Source organism: Stegostoma tigrinum, chromosome 1, assembly GCF_030684315.1.
Source record: "Stegostoma tigrinum isolate sSteTig4 chromosome 1, sSteTig4.hap1, whole genome shotgun sequence".
Lineage (NCBI taxonomy): Eukaryota > Metazoa > Chordata > Chondrichthyes > Orectolobiformes > Stegostomatidae > Stegostoma > Stegostoma tigrinum.
This window is the reverse complement of record NC_081354.1, coordinates 44,527,822-44,546,090: the sequence shown is the minus strand read 5'-3', so window position 1 is coordinate 44,546,090 and position 18,269 is coordinate 44,527,822. Positions and strand designations below refer to the sequence as shown.

The 18,269-nt window shown below is 41.3% G+C and overlaps 1 protein-coding gene across 1 annotated transcript in view; it reads left to right on the top strand.

The window, feature by feature from the left end:
- naf1 (nuclear assembly factor 1 homolog (S. cerevisiae)) overlaps positions 1 to 15,728 on the top strand; it is a 251,580-nt gene extending 235,852 nt beyond the window's left edge. Inside the window, exons 8-9 of the mRNA XM_048533337.2 lie at positions 12,297 to 12,390; positions 14,311 to 15,728. Coding sequence (XP_048389294.2) covers positions 12,297 to 12,390; positions 14,311 to 14,873 — 657 coding nt within the window. The 3' untranslated portion in view covers positions 14,874 to 15,728. The remainder of the gene's footprint in view (positions 1 to 12,296; positions 12,391 to 14,310) is intronic.
- Positions 15,729 to 18,269: the final 2,541 nt, after the last annotated feature.

The window sequence follows — 18,269 nt, the reverse complement described above, 5'->3', positions numbered from 1 at the left end:
TGTCTGTGCGGAGTTTGCACATTCTCCCCGTGTCTGCGTGGGTTTCCTCCGGGTGCCCCGGTTTCTTCCCACAGTCCAAAGATGTGCAGGCTAGGTGGATCGGCCATGCTAAATTGCCCGTAGTGTTCAGGGGTATGTGGGTTATAGGGGGATGGGTCTGGATGGGATGCTTCAAGGGGCGGTGTGGACTTGTTGGGCCGAAGGGCCTGTTTCCACATTGCAGGGAATCTAATCTAATAAAGAGAGGCGTGAAGGCTCAGTTAGGGCGCTTGAGAGTTACAAGTAAGCCAGGAAGGATCTAAAGAGAGAGCTAAGAAAAGCCAGGAGGGGACATGAGAGGTCTTTGGCAGGTAGGATCAAGAAAAACCCTAAAGATTTCCATAGAGGAGTGTCAGGAATAAAAGAATGGCTAGAGTAAGATTAGGACTAGTCAAGGACAGTGGTGGGAAGTTGTGCGTGGAGTCTGAAGAGATAGGAGAGGAACTAAATGAGCATTTTTGTCATTTTCCTGTGTGAATACTGACAAATGTTGTCAAGGAGAATACTGAGATACAGACTATTAGAGTAGATGGAATTGAGGTTCATGAGGAGGTGTTAACAATCCTGGAAAGTATGAAAATGGATGAGTCCCCTGAGCCGGATGGGGTTTATCCTAGGATTCTCTGGGAAGCGATGGAGGAAATTGCAGAGCTTTTGGATTTGATCTTTATGTCATCATTGTCTACAGGAACAGTGCCAGAAGACTGGAGGATAGCAAATGTTGACCCTTGTTCAAAAAGGGGAGTAGAGACAACCCTGGTAATTATAGACTGGTGAGCCTTACTTAGGTTCTGGGTAAAGTGTTGGAGAGGATTATAAGAGATAGGATTTATAATCATCTAGAAAGGAATAATTTGATTAGGGATAGTCAACATGGTTTTGTGAAGGATAGGTTGTGCCTCACAAACCTTATTGAGTCCTTTGAGAATGTGACCAAACAGGTGGATGAGGGTAAAGCGGTTGGTTGCTGTGGGGAATATGGATTTCAGTAAAGCATCTAATCAGGCTCCCCACGGCAGGGTATTGCAGCAAATAGAGGCATGGTATTGAGGGTGATTTAGCGGTCTGGATGAGAATTTGGCTAGCTGTAAGAAGTCAGAGGGTGGTGGTTGATGGGAAATGTTCATCCTGGAGTTTAGTTACTAGTGGTGTACCGCAAGGATCTGTTTTGGGGCCACTGTTGTTTGTCATTTTTATAAATGACCTGGATCAGGGTGTAGTAGGATGGGTTAGTAAATTTACAGATGATACTAAAGTCGGTGGAGTTATGGATAGTGCGGAAAGATATTGCAGGTTGCACAGGGACATAGACAAGCTGCAGAGCTGGGCTGAGAGGTGGCAAATGGAGTTTAATGCAGAAAAGTGTGAGGTGGTTCATTTTAGAAGGAGAAACAGGAATACAAGAGTACTGGGTTAATGGTAAAGATGGATGAGCAGAGAGATCTTGGTGTCCATGTGCACAGATCCCTGAAAATTGCCATCCAGGTTGATAGGGTTGTTAAGAAGCTGTACGGTGTGTTTGGTTTATTGGTAGAGGGATTCAGTTTCAGAGCTGAGGTCATGTAGCTGTACAAAGCTCTGGTGCAGCCACACTCGGAGTATTGCGTACAGTTCTGGTCGCCGCATTATAGGAAGGATGTGGAATCATTGGTAAGGGTGCAGAGGAGATTTACCAGGATGTTGCCTGGTATGGAGGGAAGGTCTTAATAAGGAAAGGCTGAGGGACTTGGGGCTGTTTTCGTTAGAAGAATATTAAGAGGCGATTTAATAGAGACATACAAGATGATCAGATGATTAGGTAGGGTGGACAGTGAGAGCCTTTTTCTTCGGATGGTGATGGCTAGCACAAGAGGAAGTAGCTTTAAGTTGAGGGGTGATAGATATAGGACAGATGTCAGAGGTAGGTTCTTTACTCAGTAGTAAGGGGGTGGAAAGCCCTGCCTGCAACAGTAGTAGACTCGCCAACTTTAAGGGCATTTAAATGGTCATTGGATAAGCATATGGACAATAATGGAAGAGTGTAGATTAGATGTGCTTCAGATTGATTTCACAGGTCGGCGCAACATCGAGAGCCGAAGAGCCTGTACTACGTTGTTATGTTCTGTGTTCTAAGGAGAAATTTACTTGTTTGGTATGGGAGCTATAAACACCTAACTTGTATCAGTCAGTTCTGTACAGCTCATGCATTGAGTAAAGACCATCTCTAACATTAGATTTTCACACTACCAGCGATAGCATGTCTTCAGTGACACCTGTTGTCTCAAAGCAAATAGATCACGTGAATATTCATCATGATATTAGCTTATTCATTCTGGTGTTGCAGCCATGGAAATTGCAGGGTTACAGCAATAGGATGGGGAGGGGAATTTGGATCTAGGTGGGATGGTCTTTAGAGGGTCAGTGTGGCTCAATGGGCCAAGTGGCCTGCTTCCACGGCGTAGTGATTCTGTGATTCTATGTCTGATTCAGCATGGGTCTAGACCTGGGTTTCCATGAAAATGCCAAACTTTGACATGCCAAAGCCTCAAGTATAATGAGAAGGTGTACACATCTTTTCCTCTAGACTAGTAAGAACCTCTAGTACCCCTGCCTAATATTCCCAAAACAGTTACTGCAGGTTAAACATAACCAAGTACGGATGCATAACTTCTGTATGGAGCTCAGCAGTAGTGGTCTCCGGCATTTCTGGAAATCAGAGATATCAGGTGTTTCTTTCTATGTTGACTGCAGACAAATGTTAGTGATGTGCTCACCAGATTGTGTTCTTGAATTTATTTTATCTAAGGAGGCAACAGTCTGTCGGTGGTAATGGCCTCTGTCATGGTGGAGAATCCAGGCAAATGCTGTGCTGGTATCTCCTCTGAGGCCACTGTCATCTGCATCTTTCGGGGTGTTTATGTTGGGAAACTGCACTGTTTGTGGTTGTTGACTGCTTGTATTTCTGGAAGAGAAAAGGGAGTACTAGTTGTTGTGATGTGCAAACCTTCATGTCGTGCAATGTGAAAAGTGACTGCAATTCTGAGAGGAGCAGCCAATAATATCTGAATTGTTAGACTTATTATCTCTGTATTGTGTAGAGCTGGACTTAGACTTCAATCACTGCTGGACGTCTTCATCTTCCTTGAATACAGTATGAGTATGAGATGAAGGCCTCCACCAGTTGTGGCCCTAAGCTACAGTTTATTCTGCATTGAAAATAAGAGCAAGATTGAGTGATGAGAATGTGTCTGACCACTTGATGTACATAATCATCTCTGCGGATACTGAGATCTCCTCAGTCAGTGCCCAGGAGGCTTTAGAAGATTATGTGTACAAGGTAGGTGTGGGCCCTTCATGCATGTGATGGTGTGGTGGGCATACCAATGCAGCAACAGAAAGTTACAGTGATGATGCAATGTGTTTACAGTTGTGCAGAGAAAATGGTGGCAATTACCCTTGTGGAGTTCAGGAAGTAATTCATTCTTTTTCTGCACTGAACGGAGATGCTGACCTCCTGTACAACCTGAGCCCATGCTGTCCAGGTCTAATCACCATGATCTCCATGTATTCTATTCACTTCTTTCCCCTATCCCACACACCAACAGCTGCATGATTACCACCCTTTCTCAATTGTTTTCAGTTCTGACAAAGGTTCACTAGACTCAAAATGTTAATTACTTCTCTTTCTATAGATGCTGCTAGATCTGTTGGAGTTAGCAACCATTCTGTTTTTGTTTTGAAGTCTTGGCTTGCGTTTTTCTTTTCTCCTGAAATATGTAATTCTAAAACTCCAGTGACTTTCGGTAGAGACTCTTCTGTTGTAAGGATGTAGACTTGCTCTTTTTAATGAAACAGAGCTGGAGCACATCAGCAAGTCTGGCCACATGAATAGGAATGAGAAACACAGGGTTAATGCTTCTTGTGGAATACGATTGTTAGAACTTGTGATTAAAACAGAAATATAGACAGAAGCAAAACATCTTTCAAGGTGAGCATACCTGGAAGAGAGGTGACTATGAATCAAACATGTAAAAGCGAAATATTACACATGCTGAAAGTTTTAAATGAAAAGAAAGAAACCTCTCAGATCTTGCAGCATTGTGCAGGGAGAAACAGAGTTAGCGTTTCTAGTCTGCTACGATTTCTTCAGAGCTGGGCAAGGCAGGGTTCAAAGTTTGGCTGGTGTATTCCAGAGAGATGTTCACTCCAGCTTGTGTCACTGTCCAGATCGAAGATCCAACAACCACACAGATAGGTTTTATCACCTGATTTCTTTGCTTCCTTTAAGGGTATATATTCCAAAGTACAAGAGCAATAACTCAAATATTGAAAGGCTCCATTTTTGGTCATTGTTTCGTAGCCTAGGTGATTTCTTTTACATCTCTGAGCCATGAATGATCAATCCTTTCTCGATGAGAATGGAGATGTTCACACCTCCAGGGGTGCCTTTGTCTCTGCTGGGGTCTTCATAGACTTTGAATCTCCATGAAATGGATTAATGTGCAAAACTGCACCTGCCTCAAGTCAGTAGCTCAGCAAAGATCTCTATTCAGCATCAACACATCGAGCTAGTGCAGGAAAAGAATGAGCCTCTGTCCTCAATGAATCAATACTTTCAACATCAAGGCACCAGCTAGAATTACTTTTACTAAGGAAGCAAATTGTTACAAGCCAGTTATGACTCCACGAATACTGCTATTTAAGTGGTTCAAGATTTACTTGTAAAGAAGTTTGAGGCCGCTGATATCTTTTAGGACCTAAAGCTGTGTTGCATTCTTATTGCAGGTCTTATCTTCATAAAATTTGAGATTCAAATAAATGACTGAACAACTTGCTTTTTGGTTGACCTTTTCCATATGATTTTATAACACTTAGATGTTTGCAAGTATACTTTATAAAACCGGTTTAGAAACCAAATCAGATTCACAATGGTTCTAATTTACTGGAACCTTGTACTCTTAGCACTATGCTCCTTGTATGGTCAGAATGAATGCTGTTGCGTACACTGAAACTTTAGTCCTTTAGACTCTTCATTTTTTGCTTGGCTTTCACTTGGCTTGGGCATTTTTGTCTAAAATGAATCCAATCTCATCTGCTTTAAAACTAAATCTCGGTGAGCTTGAGAGAAGGATATTTGTTTTTGTCCCGAGTTTGTTTATAATTCAAGAGTATTTGCTTCTCAATGACCTGCATCCATTGCAGTCACAAACATTTCGATAAAATACATAAAATATGTGAAATGAAATACATTATGATTGAGCTGATATTTCCATATAGATTGGAAATCATTTTCTTATTTTATGAAATTTATCTTTGCAGCATTGCCTTTGGCATTAACATTCTTCTCAGATCATGTTCAGAGATTTTCTGCTGCAGTTACCAAAAAAAACAATTAACACTGGTAAACTACACACTACTCATCTGTAAACACTTTTAGCTTAAGAAATATTCTTTTGAATTATACTCACTGGCCCTCACCTTTTTGATTTGTTTCCATTTTCCATGTTTTCACGAGATCTCAGAACTAATGTAAACAGTACTACTTTGTATGATGTAAATAATCTAGAAAGCTGGGACTAAAGAAAAAGTGGTGATTTAAGCATAGAATCACAGGGTCAGACATCATTGAAACAGAACCTTTGGCCCACCATGAATAAGCCAACCAACAAACACCAAACTACACTAATCCCATTTACCTGCACTTGGTCCACAGCATCTGGCAGTACTATGTACAGTGAATGAGTGTATGATTTTACCTTTGCCTGTCTGGTGGGTTTTGTTTTGTATTTTTCTTAAAATTGAGATTTATGATATTGTTATGTTTGAGATTGTGCCTTTGATTTAAGGTAAAATTAAGACTGTGACTTGTACTGAGGTCTTCCTGACAGCAAGCCTGGCAGCTTGTTGAAGATTAGAGGGGATGCAGATTGGTTTACTAGGACAATGATCTAAGATGTTTACACTTGAGATGTGTTAAAAGTGGATAGGGTAGAGTTTCCAACAGCCCAGAAAAATATTAAGAATACTGCGGTGTTGTTTAAGCTTTCCGTTTAGTCCTAAGATGAAAGTGAGTTGTGTTTTTGAGTGTCTCTACCTGGATGTGGTTCACATAGCCACATGATGATAGATGATGATAGCAGGGATTTATAACATATTCCTGAAAGCATCTGATCGGGAAAGAAGTCAGTTGGATAGAATGACTGACATTGAGTCAAAAAAAGGGATAATCCTCTAAGGAGTGTTTAATAACTTTTGTGGTAGGGGTAGGGGTGGTGTTGCATATGGTGGGTACTGACAAAATTAGTGACTGAGTAGGATTAGTGGGCAAACAGGATCCAAATGACTGTTTTAATGAACATTTTGAGACTTAATATCTTGCAATTAGCCATATAATAGCAATGGTATGGGATGGGGAGCAAGGACCGAGTATGGTATTTTAAATATACTTTTAAAAATGTCCCCATTTCAACACTGGTTTATGCTTCCTCTGAGGGGCTCTAAGAAATGAGTCCTTGAGGATCTGTTAGGACTCCACAGAAGTTGTGGAATGGTTATGAAACACATGAAACTAGTCAGGTTGGGTGTCCAGGGTACAAATTTGCAACTTTATCCCATGCTAGTGAAAATTGACGGTGCTAGGATTGGGTATGAAAATCCAGGAATCTTGACACACTGTCTTTTTAAAGGCTTACTGAGTTTGCCCAAAAGTGTGGAAGCCTGGGTCGTAATGCCCATTTGGATATTTCTGGTGAGATTGTGGCTTTCAGGTGAAAAAAATACTTTTAATGAGGGATGCTCATCGATATCAAAATTGAGCGCAAAAATAAGCAAATAGTGCTGAGCATTTATAAAGCTCTGGTTAAAGAACAAAAAAAAAGTACAGCACAGGAACGGGCCCTTCCGCCTGCCAAGCCTGCGCCAATCCAGATCCTCTATCTAAATCTGTTGCCTATTTTTCAAGGATCTGTATCTCTCTGCACCCTGCCCATTCATGTATCTGTCTAGATACATCTTAAATGACGCTATCATGCCCGCCTCTACCACCTCTGCTGGTAACGTTTTCCAGACACCCACCACCCTCTGCGTAAAGAACGTTCCATGCATATCTCCCTTCAACTTTTCCCCTCTCACTATGAAATTGTGACCCCTAGTAATTGAGTCCCTTAGTTTGGGGAAAAAGCTTCTTGCTACGCTCCCCATCCATTTTGTAATAGAATATGGGCTGCCTTTTTGTGCAGTTGCATTTCCTCAAGATTTTCTCTGTTGTTTTAAAGGAAGAATGCTGGTTAGGACAGCAGAAGAACTTTGAACAGTGCTGTGAAATTGTTAACCATCATCTGAGCTTTGACAGATGGGTCCTTGGTTTATTGTCTCATCTAAGGATGACAATACAGATTTCCGTCATTTACTACACAGAGAAAATACATAACTAAGTTAAAACAATGTCCAGTTATGCCAGAGAGTTGTTGTACTGTTTTCCTTTATACATTATGTAGTGTAACAGTCTGGAAGCATCAATATTAGAACAGGAGTTGCACAAAATTGATTTGAATGATTGGTGAGTGATTGGGAAAATTACATTAGTAACTGTCAGTAATCTAATGCATGTTCCAGCAATTCTGTATTGATATTAACTGTACTTTAAATTTGTGTTTGCAAGGGATACTGTTTGGTGCTATCTGGCACAAATGCTGTGCAATCTCTACCAGTGATAATTAAAATAAACCATCTGGATTGGTGGAAAGTGGAGAGCTGGAACAGCTAATTGAATTCAAAAGAAATGGAGGATGTCTTTCTGCCCAAAGTACTCTTGGTGTGTTTAACTAACAGTCAAATGCTAGTGAAAATATCTGAGCAGCCAACATCTCTTCAATGAAAACTCCTACTTGGTATTCACTGAAATAATACTTTGAACTCTGATAGTAATTCAGTAGATAGTTCGGAAAGGTGATTATTGACCTTTCTTCAGTCCCATTTTTGCTGGATAGCGGGTGTAGGGGTCCTCCAGGTTACTTTGCTGTGGCCATTGCTGAATTAATCCTGATTATGACTGTCTACAGATATTTCACTCTTGAGAGCGTCAGAATTAACATTGCTCTGAACAGGTTCCAGGATTTAGATGTTTCAGTAAGAACAGAGAAGATGGTAAAAGAGGGGGAGGTGTGGCATTATTGGTCAAGGACAGTATTACAGTTGCAGAAAGGATGTTTGAGGACTCGTCGGCTGAGGTTAGAAACAGGAAAGGAGAGGTCACCCTGTTCGGTGTTTTCTATAGTCCCAGATATGTAGAGGAAAGGGTAGCAAAGATGATTCTCAATAGGAGTGAGAGAGACAGGGTAGTTGTCATGGAGGACTTCAACTTTCCAAATATTGACTGGGAACACTATAGTTCAAGTACTATAGATGGGTCAGCTTTTGTCCAATGTGTGCAGGAGGGCTTCCTGACATAATGTGTAGACAGGCCAACAAGGGGTGAAGCCACATTAGATTTGGTGCTGGGTAAAGAGCTCAGCCAGGTGTTAGATTTGGAAGTAGGTGAGCACTTTGGTCATAGCGATCGCAATTCTGTTATGTTTACTTGAGTGATGGAAAGGGATAGGTGTATACCACTGGGCAAGAGTTATAGCTGGGAGAAAGGCAATTACAATGAGATTAGGCAAGATTTAGGGAGCAGAGGATGGGGAAGGAAACTGCAGGGGATGAGCACATTAGAAATTTGGAGCTTATTCAAGGAAAAGTTCCTGTGTGTCCTCGTTAAGTATGTACCTGTCAGGCAGGGAGGAAGCTGTAGAGTGCGGGAGCCGTGGTTTACAAAGGAAGTGGAATCTCTGGTCAAGAGGAAGAAGAAGGCTTATGTTAGGATGAGATGTGAAGGCTCAGTTTGGGCACTTGAGGGCTACAAGGTAGCCAGGAAAGACCTAAAGAGAGAGCTCAGAAGAGCCAGGAGGAGACATGAGAAGTTGTTGGCGGATGGGATCAGGGTAAACCCTAAGGCTTTCTATAGGTATTTAAGGAATAAAAGAATGACGAGACTAGGATTAGGGCCAATCAAGGATAGTAGTGGGAAGTTGTGTGTGGAGTCAGAGGACATAGGGGAAGCACTAAATGAATATTTTTCAACAGTATTCACTCTAGAAAACGACAATGTTGTTGAGGAGAATACTGAGATACAGTCTACCAGACTAGGTGGGATTGAGGTTCACAAGGAAGAAGTATTAAAAATCCTACAGAGTGTGAAGATAGATAAGTCCCCTGGGCCGGATGGGAATTATCCTAAGATCCTCTGGGAAGCCAGGGAGGAGATTGCGAAGCCTTTGGCATTGATCTCTAACTCGTCATTGTCTACAGGAATAGTGCCAGAAGACTGCAGGATAGCAAATGTGGTTCCCCTGTTCAAGAACGGAAGTAGAGACAACCCTGGTAATTATAGACCAGTGAGCCTTACTTGAGTTGTTGATCAAGTGTTGGAAAAGGTTATAAGAGATAGGATTTATAATCATCTAGAAAAGAATAATTTGATTAGGGATAGTCAGCACTATTTTGTGAAGGGAATGTCGTGCCTCACAAACCTTATTGAGTTCTTTGAGAAGGTGACCAAACAGGTAGATGAGAGTAAACCGGTTGATGTGGTGTATATGGATTTCAGCAAGGCGTTTGATAAGGTTCCCCACAATAGGCTATTGTACAAAATGCGGAGGAATGGGATTGTGGGAGATATAGCAGTTTGGATCAGAAATTGGCTTTCTGAAAGAAGACAGAGGATGGTAGTTGATGGGAAATGTTGACCCTGGAGTCTAGTTACTAGTGGTGTACCGCACGGGTCGGTGTTGGGTCCACTGCTGTTCGTCATTTTTATAAACGACCTGGATGAGGGCGTACAAGGATGGGTTAGTAAGTTTGCAGATGACACAAAGGTCGGTGGAGTTGTGGATAGTGATGAAGGATGTTGTAGGTTACAGAGACATAGATAAGCTGCAGGATAATAAAATGTGAGGCTGGATGAACACAGCAGGCCAAGCAGCATCTCAGGAGCACAGCTTTTGTGCTCCTGAGATGCTGCTTGGCCTGCTGTGTTCATCCAGCCTCACATTTTATTATCTTGGAATCTCCAGCATCTGCAGTTCCCATTATCTCTAGATAAGCTGCAGAGCTGGGCTGAGAGGTGGCAAATGGAGTTTAATGTGGACAAGTGTGAGGTGGTGCACTTTGGTAGGAGTAACCGGAATGCAAAGTACTGGGCTAATGGTAAGATTCTTGGTAGTGTAGATGAGCAGAGAGATCTCGGTGTCCATGTACACAGATCCTTGAAAGTTGCCACCCAGGTTGACAGGGCTGTTAAGAAGTCATACAGTGTTTTAGCTTTTATTAATAGAGGGATCGAGTTCCGGAACCAAGAGGTTATGCTGCAGCTGTACAAAACTCTGGTGGGGCCGCACTTGGAGCATTGCGTACAGTTCTGGTCACCGCATTATGAAAAGGATGTGGAAGCTTTGGAAAGGGTGCAGAGGAGATTTACTAGGATGTTGCCTGGTATGGAGGGAAGGTCTTATGAGGAAAGGCTGAGGGACTTGAGGCTGTTTTCTTTAGAGAAAAGAAGGTTGAGAGGTGATTTAGTTAAGACATGTAAGATAATCAGAGGGTTAGATAGGGTGGATAGGGAGAGCCTTTTTCCTGGGACGGTGATGGCGAGCACGAGGGGGGGGATAGCTTTAAATTGAGGGGTGAAAGATATAGGACAGATGTCAGAGGTAGTTTCTTTACTCAGAGTGTAGTAAGGGTATGGAACACTTTGCCTGCAATGGTAGTAGATTCGCCAACTTTAAGTACATTTAAGTCGTCATTGGACAAGCATATGGACATACATGGAATAGTGTCGGTTAGGTGGGCTTCAGATTGGTATGACAGGTCGGCACAACATTGAGGGCCGAAGGGCCTGTACTGTGCTGTAATGTTCTATGTTCTATTGTGATCAGAGATAATGGGAACTGCCGATGCTGGAGAATCCAAGATAACAAAGTGTGAAGCTGGATGAACACAGCAGGCCAAGCAGCTTCTCAGGAGCACAAAAGCTGATGCTTCAGGCCTAGAGCTCTCTGATGAGAGGGTCTAGGCCCGAAACATCAGCTTTTGTGCTCCTGAGATGCTGCTTTGCCTGCTGTGTTCATCCCGCTTCACTCTTTGTTATCTTCCTTTGAACATTGATCAGTTTTGTTTTATTATATTTCATGGTATCAAGGTAAATTATAACATGCTGATTGATGATGTCACTGAAAACAATTAACTAAGTGAAGACTGGAGGTCAAACCTGAGACTTTACTGCTTAGCTTGGTAGGCTACTTATTGGATAGCTGCAGTAAATTAGTGGAGGACAGTGGCTCAGTGGTTAGCGCTGTTACCCCAAGGTGCCAGCGACTTGGGTGATTGTCTGTATGGAGCTTCCATGTTCTCCCTGTGTTGGTGTTGGTTTCCCCCAGGTGCTCCAGTTTCCTCCCACAGCCCAAAGATGTCGAGTTTAGGTGGATTGGCCTTGCTAAATTGCTCATAGTGTTCAGGGATTGTATAAGGTAGGTATGTAGTCATGGTAAAAATGTGGGGTTACAAGAATAGGGTAAGGGGGTTGGGTTTGGGGAGGATGTTATTCAGAATGTTGGTGCAGACTTGATGGGCCAAATGGCATCATTCCACATTGTAGGGAAACTGTGATTCTCGAACTCGTGGACCTAAACACTGTAGACTCTATTCATACTATCTGCATAATGTGCAGGTGTTCTGTATAAACTTGTAATTTTGCAGATTATGCTAAAGCTTGTTGATGTTGGGATGGAATTAGTCCAACTACTTAGATTTAATGTAAAATAAATTGCCTTGACAAACGTCACTGTAAAATTGAATTTTGAGTTCAATTGTACTCCTCTACAGTTTAATTATTTTTACGGTTGTAGTTCAGGCCCATGAATTTATTTTTCAGATGTACATATTAATAGATTCTAAATTAAGTCCCAATTGTGACAGATTTAAGCTTCAAATCGGAAACATAATATAGTACACATCGTTTAATGATTTTGTCTCTGCAACTGACCCTCAGTATGGTATAATGTTCTTAAACTTTGTCTTCAAGTGCGGTAATAATGTCGTTAAAATGAGATTAAGGGATTTTTAGACCACACAGATGTCTCATTTAGAAGCCATGTGTGGTTGATTACTGCATTTCTAAGTGTGACAGGAAACCATGAAATGTAAAAATTAACCGTAAACCAAATGATTATTGTTTTTAATAGGCTCTGGATTTCAGTGATGATGAAAAAGAAAGGGAAGCAAAGCAAAAGAAGAAAAAGAAGCAACAAAATCATGGAGATAAAAATACTCGATCTGGTGAGTCAGTTTAGATAGTCTTGCTGGTAGATTACTTCCAAAAGATTTTAACGATCCCTTGCAATTCATTGGTCAAGCTATAAGTTTCCCTAGCTACAAAGTAAACGCCTTTCTTCAAGGAGATATGTTGTTTACAGCTATTTGTGTGGAAACTGAATGTTTTCCAACTGTAACATAATCAGTTTTGTTGCATTAATACAATCACTATCTTGCAGCTAAACAATTTCAAAGAGCATTTTGTGGTCAGTGAGAAATATCAGCTATTTGCATTTCATCCTTCCCCTACTGGGCCTTGAAAATTTGTCCTCAGTTTGAAATCTTTCAAATGGGAAAGGGGGAGCAAAGAAGAATAATTTACTTTCCATATGAGTAAAGTTCCTCCAGAAGTGTCACCTTAATTTTAGCACTGGATCTACAGAGAATAAAATAATTTTCAAATGCATGGTCTCTAATGATGTTAGTTACCATTTTCATAGAATCATACAATCTCTGTAGTGCAAAAAGAGGCCATATTACCCATCAAATCTGCACCAAACATTCCAAAAGCATCCCATCCAGTCCTAGGCACCTACCCTAACCCTGTAATCCCACATTTAAAAATTGCTAATCCACACATATTTGGACTTTGGGAGGAAACAGGGACATCTGGTGGAAACACATGCAGACCCGGGGTGAACGTGCAAACTCCACGCAGCCGCCAAAGGTTGAAATCAAATCCAGGTTCTGGGCACACTGAGGCAGCAGCCACTGCATCGATTTTGTGGAGATCATATACAGTGTACTTTTGTAAGCCCATGGGAGTGTGTCTATTCATGGATGTCACCAAAATTGGGGGTATAGTGGACAGTGAAGGTTATCCATGAGTACAAAGAGATCTTGGTCAAATAGGCCAAAAAAAGTGATGGTTGGATTATAATTCAAATGAATGCAAGGTGTTGCATTTTGGTAAGACAAACCAGGGCAAGACTTACCCAGTTAAAGGTAGGGTTCTCGGGAGTGTGTTTGAACTGAGTGTTTTAAAATCAAGACGTTGACAGTGAGCCACTGTAAGTCTACGAGCACAGCGGACTGCACAAAGTGTGAGTTGAGACACCCTAAACAGTATTTTGGATTATCTTATATTTATGAAGGGAAGAATGTGGTAATGTGCATTTGAATCTAAAAATACACTTTATCAAAGAACTTCATTGTCCCCAAGCCATCATACCACCATGCCACTGTGCAAGGTTGGCCCGTTTAATTGGACTTTCACCTATTCTGCAAACGGGGACAGCAATCTCCAAATCTCACCCCAACAATTTTTCTAACCAACATTTAAATAAAAATATAGTGAGTCTACATGACTGTCATTTAATACCCTGGTACTTCATGGTGCCAGCGTCTGATTCTTGAACTTTAAACTTAAGTTAGTGTTAAAAAGGTGTGAATTGAATGCCTGAGATGGGTTGCTTGTCTGACAGTCCATATCTTCTTCTCACAAAGTTGGCCAACTTCTGTCTCTGAACTTTGCTCACTTTTGTCCTGCTTAAAAAACACACATCCAAACTACAAGACCATAAGACATAGGAGTGGAAGTAAGGCCATTCGGCCCACCGAGTCCACTCTGGCATTTAATCATGGCTGATGGACATTTCAATTCCACTTTCCTGCACACTCTCACTATTACTGCATGTACTTTGCTACTGCCTGAGCCTTAAGAATTGATTAAACAAATTACATTTTATGGTTGGGTTGCCAGTGGCTCATCAGGCAGTAAATTAGGATGTCATATGTGTATATATAGAACAGAAAAAGTTTTGCATTTTACCTTGCCACTACTCGCTGTTAACTTTTTTAACAATATTCTTTGGTTCAGTGTTAACAAAACCATGTTGCTATAATTGACTTGTGTAAAAATAATGTTGACTAACATCCCTTTAGGTGGAAAGGAAGATGGACAAGCACAACAACAAAAGCAAGTTCATTTAGTTTGTGGGAGAGGATTTAAACGCAGTCCTGGTCATGAATTCCGTCATCATTCTTCAACCAGATTTGAAAATCCAACAGGTTATAGATTTCCTCAGTCAGCAGAAAACCTTGGAACATCACTTAACCAGAGGTCACCATTTAGACCTCCAGGATTTCATCCATCTATCAATATGATGCGTTCACAACCTGTGATGTCCAATCCATTAATGTCATGGCCTTATACTCCTCCATTTTGGACTCCAGTGCCAAATGATATGCATCATTTCTTAATTCCTCCACCACCACCGCCACCTCCGCCATCCTTTCCACTTCAGTCACTGAGCACAGGCTGGTCAGAATCTAACATGAGGCATACTACTTGTTTTCCAAGTGCTCCTCCCACTTGTTTTTCCAATACTCCTCCTCCTCCTCTTCCTCCTCCTCCTCCTCCTCCTCCTCCTCCTCCTCCTCACACATCAAATTCACAACTCCATCCACAAGGTTCACGAGTCTTTGTTCATAGATCTGGATATTAGGAAGGCCCATATGTTGCCAACTTTCTGATATACATGACAAGTATCAAGTATTGTTCTCCACTCAGACTCCAATAAAATTGGATGCAAAATATTCCAGATACTGAGCAATCAGGAGGATAGAGCAGCTAAGAACATGGTTTGCTCATTGAAATAGCATCAGTCAATGACATTTTTGATCTAACAAACACTGTTGATATCAAGTCTCTGCTTCCAATAACCATTTGAAGCAAGCAAAATCTTACCTGAAGTTTAAAGTTAAGTAAAAGCAAATACAGAGTTGTATCCTGTTGTGTCTTAAAGTTAAATAACTAGTTCACACTTAATAATTAGGAATGCTGTCTTTTTGTGATGTCTGCTATTGTTAAACTTCAGTGAAAAGAGATACTAATTTGGGTCATGTTACAGACAAAATTTGACTTTTTCTCATACTTCACCTAATAAATACAATCATGTACAACAGTAGTTTGAACATATCATTCTACTTGTTCAGAAATGGCACTTTTTGGCCTGCAAAGACACCTTTCATACACAATGGATACTGAAGAATCTGCGGACACGTTTGTACCTCAGACAATGCTTTTCTCCATTTAGGATTTCGAACTGGATGCAAAATGATTTGCTAATTGGTTATTACTTACTGTGTTGCTGTTAAAGGCCAGTTTAACTTCCTGAACATAAATTGTAATACTGTATTTTGTCAATCGAGAAATGTTGTCACTAGTGTTAAATTAATCAACAAAGACTTTTCATACATTTAGCAAACTTTACATCTTTAGAAAATCCTGAATGTCACTTCTTTTGCTCCTCAAGATCATTGAATATAAAATCAGGTAAATCAAAAATATTTTGAAGTTGTCAAGTTCTTTCTTTAATGTTTGCATTTGTCTTTTAACATTGAATGTAAGTTTAAAGAGAATGGAATTGAACATTAAATTAGTTTACAACTTTCAGTGAATTCTGTCTTTTTTTGCTTCTGTGTGGTTTTGTTTTATGCTGTGTATATTGTGTTTTCCTCAAGATTCAGAGCATAGAATCATATAATCTGTACAAAGGAAAGAGGTCATTCAGCCCATCAAATATATACTGATCCTCCACTGAGCATCCCATGCAAATCCTTTGTAAATATGACTACGTGGTTAGTGTGATTTTGTGTATGTCTGTCGTGATGCTTACTGCCATCAAGAATTCTAACAAATGTTTGTGGTTTTCTATGTTAGTCCATGTATGATATGCCAAGATAGTTCGGTTCCTGCTGAGTCAAATATTGTGAAGTATGTTTACAGCACTAATCACAAGGCACAGATGTGTGCACAGAGAAGGAGGAAGCTTCTTGCTATCCACCTTCTCTATACCCCTCATGATTTAGTAGACCTCAATCAGATCCCCCCTCAATCTCCGTCTTTCTAATGAAAATAATCCTAATCAACTCAACCTTTCTTCGTACCTAGTGCTCTCCATACGAGGCAACATCCTGGTGAACCTCCTGTGCGCCCTCTCCAAAGCATCCATGTCCTTTTGCTAGGGTGGCGACAAGAACCGCACGCAGTACTCTAAATGTGGCTGAACCAAAGTCTTACACAACTGTAAAATGACCTGCCAACTCGTGTACTCAATACCCCGTCTGATGAAGGAAAGAATGCCGTATGCCTTCTTGACCACTCTATTGACCTGCGTTGCCACCTTAAGGGAACAATGGACCTGAACACCCAGATCTCTCTGTACATCAATTTTACCCAGAACTTTTTACTTTGAAGTTGTTGACTCATTCGCCACTTTGGCTTGTTTTCATTCAGATATTTCATCATCATGCTCGATGATATCATCAATAGAGCCTCTGATGAAGCGCTGTTATCCTACTCTTCTTGGAGATTATACTGTCTGATCCGTTATGGATGGTAGTATCAGAGACTAGAACACACCACCCTGCCCTGCATTCAACCTAAATGGTAGATTGGGTAGTTAGATGACACATTTGTCATTATTAAATGCAACAAATTAGAAAAGACCACCTCATCAACAGTACATTCGCAGGGATTAAATTCACAAGAGAAGAAGAAAACAACAGTCAACTTCTGTTTCTGGATGTTAAAGCACGGTGCATGAATAACTGGGAGTTCCAAACCTAAGCATACAGAAAAGCAACCCACATTGATCAAATCCTGAGCTTCCGAAGCAACTACCCCAACATCCACAAACAAAGCTGCTTTACGACACAACTTAAATGGGCCAGGACATAGTGCAACACTCCAAAACTATGCAGGAAAGAGGAACAGCCCCTATACAAAATCCTCACTATGAACGGATGTCCTCACAACTTCATCCACAGGTGCCTACTCAACAGACGACAACAGGAGGGCACAGTACGCTCTAATACACTGACCACATTGCCCTTCATCAAGAACATATCTGAACTGATAACAAGACTCCTAAGACCACGAGGATTCATGATGGCCCACAAGCCCTCAGCAACTCTACACCAAACACATTCAAGGATTAAAGACCCCATTCCCACAACATGCAGAATCAATGTGGGTTACAAACTACTATAGAACATAGAACAGTACAGCACAGAACAGGCCCTTCAGCCCACGATGTTGTGCCGACCATTGATCTTCATGTATGCACCCTCAAATTTCTGTGACCATATGCATGTCCAGCAGTCTCTTAAATGACCCCAATGACTTTGCTTCCACAACTGCTGCTGGCAATGCATTCCATGCTCTCACAACTCTGTGTAAAGAACCCGCCTCTGACATCCCCTCTATACTTTCCACCAACCAGCTTAAAACTATGACTCCCTCGTGCTAGCCATTTCTGCCCTGGGAAATAGTCTCTGGCTAGCAACTCTATCTATGCCTCTCATTATCTTGTATACCTCAATTACATCCCCTCTCCTCCTCCTTTTCTCCAATGAGAAAAGTCCGAGCTCAGTCAACCTCTCTTCATAAGATAAGCCCTCCAGTCCAGGCAGCATCCTGGTAAACCTCCTCTGAACCCTCTCCAAAGCATCCACATCTTTCCTATAATACGGCAACCAGAACTGGATGCCGTATTCCAAGTGCGGTCTAACCAAAGTTTTATAGAGCTGCAACAAGATCTCACGACTCTTAAACTCAATCCCCCTGCTAATGAAAGCCAAAACACCATATGCTTTCTTAACAACCCTGTCCACCTGGGTGGCCATTTTAAGGGATCTATGTATCTGCACACCAAGATCCCTCTGTTCCTCCACGCTGCCAAGAATCCTATCCTTAATCCTGTACTCAGCTTTCAAATTCAACCTTCCAAAATGCATCACCTCGCATTTATCCAGGTTGAACTCCATCTGCCACCTCTCAGCCCATCTCTGCATCCTGTCAATGTCCCGCTGCAGCCTACAACAGCCCTCTATACTGT